Source organism: Sphaerodactylus townsendi, linkage group LG13, assembly GCF_021028975.2.
Source record: "Sphaerodactylus townsendi isolate TG3544 linkage group LG13, MPM_Stown_v2.3, whole genome shotgun sequence".
Taxonomy (NCBI): domain Eukaryota; kingdom Metazoa; phylum Chordata; class Lepidosauria; order Squamata; family Sphaerodactylidae; genus Sphaerodactylus; species Sphaerodactylus townsendi.
The window spans coordinates 50,863,509-50,875,631 of NC_059437.1; the positions used below are offsets into that span (position 1 = coordinate 50,863,509).

The 12,123-nt window shown below is 46.5% G+C and overlaps 1 protein-coding gene across 1 annotated transcript in view; it reads right to left on the bottom strand.

The window, feature by feature from the left end:
• Nucleotides 1-233: 233 nt before the first annotated feature.
• GLT1D1 (glycosyltransferase 1 domain containing 1) overlaps nt 234-12,123 on the bottom strand; it is a 53,356-nt gene continuing 41,466 nt past the window's right edge. Inside the window, exons 9-12 of the mRNA XM_048513859.1 lie at nt 4,969-5,012; nt 1,779-1,965; nt 1,391-1,466; nt 234-358 (exon numbers count right to left, since the gene is read on the bottom strand). Coding sequence (XP_048369816.1) covers nt 234-358; nt 1,391-1,466; nt 1,779-1,965; nt 4,969-5,012 — 432 coding nt within the window. The remainder of the gene's footprint in view (nt 359-1,390; nt 1,467-1,778; nt 1,966-4,968; nt 5,013-12,123) is intronic.

A 12,123-nucleotide genomic window follows, 5' to 3' on the forward strand; every position in this document is an offset into this window, starting at 1 on the left:
TAATGACCGTAACACAGATCATGGAAACTCGATACGATTCTAAGAAAGGAAACCTACCTAAGGAAGAAATCACAGAGACTCTGACAGTCTGGCAGGTAAAATTTTCCATTACCATAATCGGCCAGGCTCAAGCCTGCTGCAATTGATGGCAGACGCAGCATAAATTTGTACGAGTCTGGAGGGTTTCCAGAATGGTCCTCCTGAGACCGTTCAGTTAAGTCTCACAGATCCTACTAGGAACGGATGATGGCGATGGTCATTTTCACCAACAATGAGATTAGATCCCATCTAAAACTTGTGTGCCTGGAAATCTTTCTGTGCCTGAATTGCTGCTCCTGGGTAACAAGAACCTCGATCCCTGCCAGAAAAATGAGGAGGGGGTCAGAGGGGTGCCAAGGAGAAGGAATATGGCCGCCTTGCCTGCACGGACCTCTCCAATGGAATCCAACCTGGTGCCATGTTAAGAGAGTGAGTGCAGTGCAGGTATGGATGTGCTCCACCCCAGTGATTAGACTGTCAACCAGGAAGACCCAGGTTCAGACTCCCTCGCTGCCATGGAACTTTCCCCAGTGACTTTGGACCATTCATATGCTCTTACAATCTACATCAGAGGGTTGTTGAAAGGATAAAATGGAGGAGCAGAGAACCATGTAAGCTGCTTTGGGCACATAAATGAAGAAGAAGGAAGAGGAGGAGGAGGAGGAGGAGGAGAAGGAGAAGGAGAAGGGGAAGGGGAAGGGGAAGGGGAAGGGGAAGGGGAAGGGGAAGGGGAAGGGGAAGGGGAAGGGGAAGGGGAAGGGGAAGGGGAAGGGGAAGGGGAAGGGGAAGGGGAAGGGGAAGGGGAAGGGGAAGAAGAAGAAGAAGAAGAAGAAGAAGAAGAAGAAGAAGAAGAAGAAGAAGAAGAAGAAGAAGAAGAAGAAGAAGAAGAAGAAGAAGAAGAAGAAGAAGAAGAAGAAGAAGAGGAGGACGAGGACGAGGACGACGACGATGAGGAGTTTGGATTTATACCCCACCTTTCTCTCCGGTAAGGAGACTCAAGGTGGCTTATAAGCTCCTTTCCCTTTCTCTCCACACAACAGACACCCTGTGAGGCAGATGGGACTGAGAGAGTTCTGAGAGAACTGTGCCTAGCCCAAGGTCACCCAGCAGGAATACAGGAGTGCGGAAACACATCTGGCTGACCAGATAAGCCTCTGCCACTCAGGTGGAGGAGTGGAGAATCAAAACCGGTTCTCCAGATTAGAATCCATCTGCTCTTAGTCACTACACCACACTGGCTCTCTGACACTGACAGCAGCTCTCTGAAATCTCAGACGAAAAGGGTCTTTCCTAACACCTGCCATCATCTAACTGGAGATTCGGGAAACTGATTCAAGGAATTTCTGCACACCAAGCAGGCGCTTTCCCACGAATTTACAAGACTGGTGGAAATGACACATCTTGTACAAAAAGGCGGGTGGGGTGTTCTTCCACAGGGGGCAAATTTACACGCAAGATAATGAGGTGGTGGAACAGGCCATGCTGTTTTAGATAGGGGATTACAGCTTGGGATGTTGTGTTGCATTTTTTAAAAGCTCCTTGCAAACGGAAATCCAGCACCGCAGGGAGAAAGCTTCTACTCTCCATCTTCGCCTTCTGTGCTCGTTTTCTGCCTGCACGGAGATTTTAACAAGGGAGAGCACCCCCCCCCCAAAAAAAATGACCCTCCCCCTGAAGACTGAAGGGATGCAATTCATTCCACCTCCTCTTCTAGCGAGGTGGCCTTAGATTCTGTGTACCTTGGTCCTGGCTTTGACAAAACGGGGGCAGATTTCAACCAAAGCAAAGGAGGAGGACGCAATTACCTCTAAGATGGCCGCCGACATCCCTTCTGAAATGGAGCTGTTCACCACAGCAAGGCAGTTTTTCACAGCAGCGTGGAGATCTTCCGGAGGTATTGTGGGTAGCAAATGCACTCCGTCCGCCCTACCAACAAAACATAATTTAATCTAACCACTGGTTTTAAGACACTTAATTTCAGGGCCACGTTGTCTTATGGAATGGCAGTAAGCTCATGGTTGATAATACATTGGGGGCAGGGAGAGATAATGTTGCGGGGAAATAAAAGAGGCCTTCATTTATTTAAATAAATTGTAGCTTACCTCTCATTAATGCCCATTAATGCAAACTACAAGATATGGTGATCCAGCTAATGCACAATAATTCGGCAAAAGTTTCATAATATGATATATCAGTAGGTTGTCCTTATATCTCCAGTTGTTATGGATATCAGCTCTTCGTCAGTATTGGCCAACTGGCCATGCTGGCAGGGGCTGATGGGACTTGTAGTCCATAACAACTGGAGTGCCAAAGGTTTGCCACCACGGATGTATAACAATAAAATTGTAAACCAACTTATTGGTTCTGTAATCTTTAATCTTCCACTTGCTTCAACCATATCAGTTCAGGTGGACATTCTGCCTGTACTGTGTCAATATTGGTTGGACCCAGTTGAACTTCTGCCTGTATTATATCTATATAGTAATCAAAATAAGTGGAATTTCTGCTGGTACTAATGAAAGCTGGTGATTGGAAGCAAACTGAATTGCAGCCTGCACAATGCCAATATCGGCTGGAAGCCTGTTGAATTTCTGTCTGTATTGTGCCAATATATCAATGTAAGCAAATGAATTTCTGCCTGAACTGAGATGATGATTGGTCCAACCTAGGATAGAATGGCTCAGAAAGTTCCAAATTCAGTATAACTAAACAAGGGAGCGGAAAGTTGAATAAGAGTAGATTTATAATAAAATCTACATATAAATTAGAACAGTGTTTCTCAACCTCCTAATGCCACAACCCTTTAATACAGTTCCTCATGTTGTGGTGACCCCCAACCCTAACATTTATCCATTTTACAGATGGAGAACACTGATGCAGAGAGTCTTAGGCGACCCCTGTGAAAGGGTCGTTCAACCCCCAAAGGGGTCCCGACCCCCAGGTTGAGAACCACTGAATTCGAAGAAAGAGTGTTTGGATTTATATCCTGCCTTTCTCTCCTGTAAGAAGACTCAAAGCAGCTTACAAACTCCTTTCCTTCCTCTCTCCACACCAGACCCATTGTGAGGTCAGTGGGGCTGAGAGAGCTCCAAAGAACGGTAACTAGCCCAAGGTTACCCAGCAGACTTCATGTGGAGGAACGGGGAATCAAACCCAGTTCTCCAGACCAGAATCTGCCATTCTTAACCACTACACCATGAGAAATTCCACACAGCCAATCTAAAATGAGATAAGGAGGCAAAAAAACTTTGGGGGGGGCAGAGATTCGCACAGAACACTCCCCCAAAATGCGTCAGATCTATTTGAGAAAGCCCAACCCAGGTTAAATGAAGATCGCTAAACAAGCGATCTTTCCGCTGTAACACAGGTTTTAAACACTTCCTGCTTGCTTGTGAAAACTATGGTGGCAGGAAGCGGCCATAGCCCTGGTAAAGCAGCCTGAGCTGAAACTACCCAGCATGGTCTGTTTTATTGTCCCTTTTATCTGGTAATTCGAACAAAGTATCTCAGTCCTATTTCAGTAAATGAGATAGGATTCAGCGTTCCTCCTCTCGAATAATTCCAATCTTGAAATAAGCAAGAAATTAGCCAAGTTCTTGCAAGATGCTATATAAGTGTGCCAAGATCAGACTGGGAGACAAATCATTGCTTGTTTATTCTACCTGTAATTTTGGCTTACCTTTAATTTTGTTCATAGCTGGATTATAACTATTTGGTATGGTTTTATGTGCCAATAAAGGTTTTCTGTCTGTCAGGCCGCTTCTGCACATGCAGAATAATGCACATTCAAACCACTTCCACAATTGTTTGAAGGTGGATTTTGCTGTTCCGCACAGTAAAATCCAGCTTCAAAATGGATTGAAAGTGCATTATTCTGTGTATGCGGAAGGGGACTCTGTCGGTAATGCTGGAAGAAGGAAGTGGGGCGGGTCTACAAATCGTCTGCTCATGCTTCTGGTGTAAGGAGCCAACAGATCTAGCGCAATGTGGCACTGTAGGGCAGAAGGCGCACCGCTGGGCTCTGATTTATTTCCCTTTACCCAATGGCAGGTAGGGGAAGAATCAGATCTCAGGCAGATCCTTCCCTCGAGATAGGATCCAGTCCTGATAGGTCAGTGATGGCAATTCTATACACTGGTGCCAGAGGTGGTAATCTGCATTCTTTCTGTAAGGCACACACGCGGCACAGAGTTCATCATGTGGGGGGGACAGAAAATCACCTCCCACACACACATCTAGGCTAGCCTGGGCACGATCCTTTACCTGGGAGTAAGCTCGGTTGCTGGCAATGGGGCTTGCTTCTGATTAACCCTCCTAGGGTCATGATTCACCCAATCAGGCTATAATTCTACGGTTGTTTCACTAAGCTTAATTCCCAGTAATGGCCATACCTTGGAGCCAACCATTTTTTCTAAACTAAAACCTCAATATTCAGGTTAGAACATAAGAACATAAGAACAAGCCAGCTGGATCAGACCAGAGTCCATCTAGTCCAGCTCTCTGCTACTCGCAGTGGCCCACCAGGTTAAATTGCCGTGTTGGCACTTTGTGATAAATAAGTGGGTTTTGGGTTGCAATTTGGGCACTCGGTCTCGAAAAGGTTCGCCATCACTGTGATAGGTGCTGACGGGTGCCACAGAATCTTGCACAAACAAATGCTTTGTCCCACAGAGCTCTGCACAAACACGGCCCTGCTACTTCAGTCAAAAACAGTGCACGTTCAGCGGCAAGAGCGTACGGATTGCTTCCACCAAATGAAAAGGATCGAGGAAGCTCTTGAAGGAATGGATTTCCCCTGAGCACAATTGCACAGAGATTGGGAATAAGGGCTCTCTGTGTAGCAATGCTAACTTGCTCACCCAGGGTATTAGGTCTAGAACTCCCCTTTAAAAAACATCCAACCGTAAGCCAGTTAAATTAGCAACCTACCTTCGAACTTTCTCCTTTACTTCCTCTGCGAACACAGGATCGACCTGCAATGAAAAATATCCGTTACCTTGTACCAGTGAACCACTCTCAGTATTGGGAAACAGTAATTCTCCCAAGCATTAATTCCATCCTCTCAGAAAACAACCCGAATCAAAATCTTTATTATGGTTACAGACCAGCATAAGATCAATGGCATAAGTAACAATACACAAAGGATAAAACGTATTAAAACAGTAAGCGTTCGTACTAAAAAATACAACAAGTTAAAGGAGGACAGGTATAAGAAGACACTAACATTGTTAAATTGAAGGCTATACCTATCAGGTCACTAAACCTACTGGGTGGCACAGACTACTCTGTGAAGTTTTTCGAGTGCTGTTACGTAGAACATGACTGAAGGAAGAAAAGAAGAGTTTGGATTTATATCCCCCCTTTCTCGGCTGTAAGGAGACTACAAAAGTCTTACAATCTCCTTTCCCTCAAACCCCCACAACAAACACCCTATGAGGTGGGTGGGGCTGAGAGAGCACCAAAGAACTGGGACTAGCCCAGTGATGGCGAACCTTTTCGAGGCCGAGTGCCCAAATTGCAACCCAAAACTCACTTATTTATCACAAAGTGTCAACACGGCAATTTAACCTGAATACTGAGGTTTTAGTTTAGGTGGTGTACGTTACTCGGGAGTAAGCTTGGTGGTAGTCGGTGGCTTTGCTTTGAAGCAACCATTCAACTCTTCCAATGGGTGAATCACAACCCTAGGAGGGTTTACTCAGAAGCAAGCCCTATTGCCAGCAACCGAGCTTACTCCCAGGTAAAGGATCGCGCTTTAGTTCTTCACATGAAAATCAGTGGGGTTTAACAGCGCTTAACAGGGTTACCTACACTGCTTCCCCAAAACTAGGTCTTAGGTTTAATGCTAATAATCGAGCCCAGCAGCCCAAGCCAGCCTAGATGTGCGGGGAGCACTCTGTTTGCGCGTGCTCACAGGGAGGGCTCTGAGTGCCACCTCTGGCACCCATGCCATAGGTTCGCCATCACTGCCCTATACCGCCCTTCTAGGCCCCTCCGCTCGTCGGAGGCGGACCTACTGGTGATCCCTGGCCCCAAGTATGATCCCGCTGGTCTTGCCAGGGGCTTTCAGGGGCTTTTACGGCTCTGGCCCCTACCTGGTGGAACAGGCTCCCAGGTGAGATCAGGGCCCTGCGGGACTTACAAAGTTTCCGCAGGGCCTGTAAAACGGACCTGTTCCGCCAGGCGTTTGGCCAGCCAAGATGATGTCAACCCCACCATAAGAACATCTGGCCTCCCGTGGGTACCTAAAAGGGGAAGGAGGGGCTGAAGCCATCTGTAGTTTTAGTATTTTATATATTATTTTATTGTAAATTATGTATTTGATGTTTTAAATTGTTTTAGTGCTGATGGACACCGCCCTGAACCTTCGGGGAGGGCGGTATATAAATATAAATAATAAATAAAATAAATAAATAAATGTCGCCCCCAAAGATCCCTCCAGTCTGGGGTTATCTCTTATTTCCTGCTAGGAGGAGAACAGGAAAGAAGGAACATTCCGTTCCTCCATATTCCTTTTACACCTTTAAGTGCTGGTAGCTTTCGAAGAACACTGGGAACTACTCCCTCCTGAGCAGCTGTAATGAGGCAGATGGAGACGGGACGGGATGGGGGGGAGGGACACCACCAAGCGGCCGGTGAATTTCCCCTCTGTTAGGGCTCACCAAAATCCACAAAAACGTTCAAAGGGATTCCTCTCCCACGTTTTAATTTCAATCTACCCCAACATTTCTTTCCTTTACCGGTTCCCTCCTGCGGCAAAAAAAAATATTCAGATCCCGTTAAAAACATCCCCTGGTGGACGGCAATCTGGTTAAGCAGTAATATCGAAGGCGGTTTTCCAAATTGCAGGGGGCTCTGGTGGTTAGTTACTTCTAAATACGGCCGCTCGTGGGAAGAGTGACGGAAATGCAGAACGACAACTGAATTGCCTCGAGTCGTTCCGACTCGCACGGCGCCTCGCGTGAGCGCAAACGGCGTTATACCTGCTCCCAATTTTCTCTTCCACACCAGTTCGCTTTCAAATCTTTTGGTGTATCGGAGTGGAAATAAATGAAGATTAAAATGAGGAACAGAAGAAAGGAAAAGATCTAGCTCGCATTCCTGCGCCACAAAGAGAAGGTAATAGCAGCCGCGTGTTTTAATGAAAATAGAGGGGTTGGAAGTTTTAAAAAGACAAGTTAATAAATGAGGACAAATTGCATCTGCGTGGGTGACGATGATTTGGAGGGGCAATTCAGCTATAGAGTTTGTCACAAAGTTACTGTAGTACACTTTTGCAAACTTTACCAGACAAAACATAAGTGAGGAGCCAGCGTGGCGTAGTGGTTAAGAGCAGGTGGATTCTAATCTGGAGAACCGGATTTGATTCCGTACTCCTCCACCTGAGTGGCAGAGGCTTATCTGATGAACCACATGTGTTTTTGCACTCCTACATTCCTGCTGGGTGACCTTGGGCTAGTCACAGTTCTCTCAGCCCCACCTGCCTCACAAGGTGTCTGTTGAGGCGAGAGGAAGGGAAAGGAGCTTGTAGGCCACCTTGAGTCTCCTTACAGGAGAGAAAGATGGGATATAAATTCTCTTGGGGACTCTTGAAAAAAAACAAACAGAACTTGGCCAGGAAGTTTAAGGAACCAAACGAGAGAATGGCTGTTTTCTGGGCTGTGTAGCAGCCGTGGTCAGCCCTTTTGCCCAACCTGATGAGACTGGAGTTAAGAACATAAGAACTAGCCTGCTGGATCAGACCAGAGTCCATCTAGTCCAGCACTCTGCTACTCGCAGCGGCCCACCAGGTGCCTTTGGGAGCTCACATGCAGGATGTGAAAGCAATGGCCTTCTGCTGCTGTTGCTGCTGCTGCTCCTGAGCACCTGGTCTGCTAAGGCATTTGCAATCTGAGATCAAGGCAGATCAAGATTGGTAGCCAGAGATCGACTTCTCCTCCATAAATCTGTCCAAGCCCTTTTTAAAGCTATCCAGGTTAGTAGCCATCACCACCTCCTGTGGCAGCATATTCCAAACACCAATCACACGTTGCGTGAAGAAGTGTTTCCTTTTATTAGTCCTAATTCTTAAGTTGTACCATAGCTGGAAGAACATAGACCTTCCAATGAATATTTGATAGAACCCAGTCACAAGAGGATACTAATTATCCCCTTCTTCCCAATTCTGAACAGATCCCAAATAGCAAATCAAGCATTCACTGTGACATGCCCTCAAGCCCATGCACGGATCTGTTGGCGCTTCGTGCTTTCTCTTGCCAGACAAAAAAGTCACATCGTTTGCATGCAGCGAACGTCTGTTAATTATATGCAAATGCAGACCAGCAGAAACAGCCTCAAAATAGCTCGAGTGAACTGGAACGCAGACATGGACTCCAACAACAGCCACGGGCAGCACACTGATAGAACGGTTTGATACCACATGGAAAGCCACGGCGAATCGGTACAAGGTTCCAGAAAGACTGTCTATATACCCTGTTTCCCCGAATATAAGACATCCCCAGAAAATAAGACGTAGTAGAGGTTTTGCTGAAGTGCGAAATATAAGGCATCCCCCAAAAGTAAGACATAGCAAAGTTTTTGTTTGGAAGCATGCCTGATTAACAGAACACAGAAAAATAAGACATCCCCTGAAAATAAGACATCGCGCATCTTTGGGAGCAAAAATTAATATAAGACACTGTCTTATATTCGGGGAAACACGGTATTTAGGAAAAACTGTGATCTAGACCTTCCCTGAGACTGCAAATGGAGACGCGCCTCTTGGAATAATAACAAAACACCCTCCCCGCCCTGCTCATGGAAAGCTAGCAGCTTAGCACATATCCTTGAGATGCTAGATTTATTTTGATGTATCTTGGCTTCCAACTGCCCCAACTCCAAGAGTTCAGGGATGCTAATTATTTTATCGTGTCCCTCTCTCTCACCAAGAGCCAATTTGAATCACACCCTTTTTGGAAGGTGCGTGATCCAAGGCGATAGGAAGCCACCATTCCAAAACTGGTGGAGAACTGATGCACCGCAGTGGCCGTGTGGCTGAATAAGTGGAATACCTGTGAGCATTCTACCTGTAGGGGAAAGTATCCAAACCCACACAGTCTACACACAATTTCTAATATAGCCCTCAGCTTGCAGGGGTCAAAGTGAAAAGGACTGGGGAAGGCCGAGGCAAACCACGCCATAAACCTAGTCCGCTTAGTAAACGTTGTGATGTGATGTCAACCCATGGGTCAGTAATGACCCAGTGTTCCTACAGGAGACTGCCTAAAGCCAGTGTGGTGTAGTGGTTAAGAGCTGGTGGATTCTAATCTGGAGAACCAGGTTTGATTCCACACTCCTTCACCAGTGTGGTAGAGGCTTATCTGGTGAACTAGATGTGTTTCCACACTCCTACCATCCTTCTGGGTGACCTTGGGCTAGTCACAGTTCTTTGGAACTCTCTCAGCCCCACCTACCTCACAAAGTGTCCGTTGTGCGGGGCAGGGAAGGGAAAGGAGCTTGTAAACCACCTTGAGTCCCCTTACAGGACAGAAAGGCGGGGTATAAATCCAAACCCTTCTTCTTCTTCTACCTTTACCTATAGGGCAGTGATGGCGAACCTATGGCACGGGTGCCAGAGGTGGTACTCGGAGCCCTCTCTGTGGGCACGAACACAGAGTTCATCATGTGGGGGATGGAAAATCACCCCCCCACACACACACACACATCTAGGCTGGCCTGGGCCACTGAGCACGATGTGCGCGCACCATGGTGACCAGGGAGGACTTGGCTGGCGGGCCTGGTGCCTGTGCTCCGGGTGGCTGCTGCCCGGAGAGGGGCGGCATAGAGGAGGCAGAGATGCTAGAGAGGCACAGAGCGGTGTGTGCGGGACTTGCTGGAGGCTAGAGCAGGCTGGCCCCTGCTCGAGTGGGTGGGGCGGAGGAAGAGGGAGCCAACCGTTTTTTTCTAAACTAAAACCTCAGAATTCAGGTTAAATTGCCGGGTTGGCACTTTGCAATAAATAACTGCAGTTTGGGTTGCAATTTGGGCACTCGGTCTTAAAAAGGTTCACCATCACTGCTATAGGGGCCCTTTCTGAATGTGCTGATACACAGTACCAGTAAAACAGGAATAGTGAGCATCTGTTTTAAAGATCAGAATAAAAAGAACCTGTCTTACCTATGGGCATAAGACAACTCGTTCCTGGATCAATCCAAACACCAATACTGTTTCGAACCCTGTTTTCCAGAGTAATCAACTAGATGTCCCTAGAAGGGCTACAAGCTGGGCATTCTTATTGAGCTGGGAGAAGACTCTTGGCTAAGATCTTGGACAATTGCAGCCAGATATCTGAAGCCAGGCAGGTCAACGATCCAGCTATACAAAAAGTAGCTTCACTTGGGTCAGTGAGCTTCTGAATGGTAAAATCCAGCTCCTTTTGACAAACTCTGCTCACTTAATTGGGTTTTTCGGGCTGTGTGGCCGTGGTTTGGTGGATCTTGTTCCTAACGTTTCGCCTGCATCTGTGGCTGGTATCTTCAGAGGTGTATCACAGAGAAAGCTTACTATGTCAGACTGCACAGGGAGGCTATTGAAATTCACAAACCCCAGGACAACTTCAATAAGAAAGAAGAGACGTTAAAAATTAGCAAAGCCTGGCTCCCAGTACTTAAAAAATGGACTGATAACCCCACCCCCAATACAATGCACTCAACCACACCTTTGCATAGCAAGTTCCACCCAAACACTTAATGATTGGTTCCCCACCCTGGGACAGGGACAATATACCCCACTAAACTTTCCCTTCTCACTTAGACACAGTGTGAAACAGATGCAGGCGAAACGTTAGGAACAAAATCCACCAGACCACGGCCACACAGCCCGGAAAACCCTCAGGAACCAGTCTGTTCACATAGTTTGCATCTGGATCAACCAGTGGCAGCAGGTTCCTCAGACTTATGCTTTGTACACCCGAGAAACAAGCACACGATTGGGTTTGTTTGGGGGCAGATGCTTCTCAACCTTATCTAGGAATTCGGTAGACCACAGAAGGAACAAACAACAGTGGATGGCTTTTATGATGTTGCCCTCTTGTGGCTGTTGATTTTTTAGATTTAGAAAAGGCAATGAGATGGCTGCTTTTTGAAACTCTTCCAAAAATAACTGGGATTAATTGGCACGAAATTATGCTGAGCGAGTCAGAAGAACCTAGGCGTTAAGCAACGTGTACTCGAGCGCCTGACGAGCAGACAGATACGCAGTAGAAGACAACTGCGGATTCAGTGAAAGGCTCTAAAGATGTGGTCTGGCTGAACTCCTGCATCTTGTGACCCGCCACACAGAACACAGATGATGATCCAACAGGGACAAGATCATCTGCAGACGATGACCCAACAGGGACACAATAAATCTCTTGTTTCCTCTGCCTTCGTAAGCAAACACAACATGGTGCCAGTATCTGGAAGGCCCCCCGGAAAGATTCTCCATAGGGAATAATGGAGCTGAAAAAAATATCATAAGGACAAAACAACCCAGATCTGAATACCATACCAATATTTGGCATTCCGAAAACTGGGAATATTGATATTTTTGACTCCACCATATCCAGAACTGAAAATGTCTGTCTGTCTGTCTGTCTGTCTGTCTGTCTGTCTGTCTGTCTGTCTGTCTGTCTGTCTGTCTGTCTGTCTGTCTGTATGTATGTATGTATGTATGTATGTATGTGTAGCTGGCTGTCCTATTGTAAGCTATTGCCCACATAACCAGGCCTTAAAAGTTCAAAACATAAGTACAAAGATAAACAAAGTAGAGAGTTTGAACAAGTAAGCCAAGTCACACACCTCCAGGAAAACCTCATAATATCACTGGTTAATGGGCCCTCAGAGCTTGGGTGTGGCACTCATTTAACACACCAATCAGGAGCCAGCGGGATGCAGTGAGAACCAATGTAGTGCTGTGTTTAATTTGGACTAGGACAGCCAGCTACAAATTTCCACTGTGCTATGACACACACACACGTATTATTTGCACACAGAAGATCTGTTGTTTAAGCTCCGGCAGCATTTCCAAATAATGGATCTTAAGTACTAGGTCCTCTGACCAAGACCC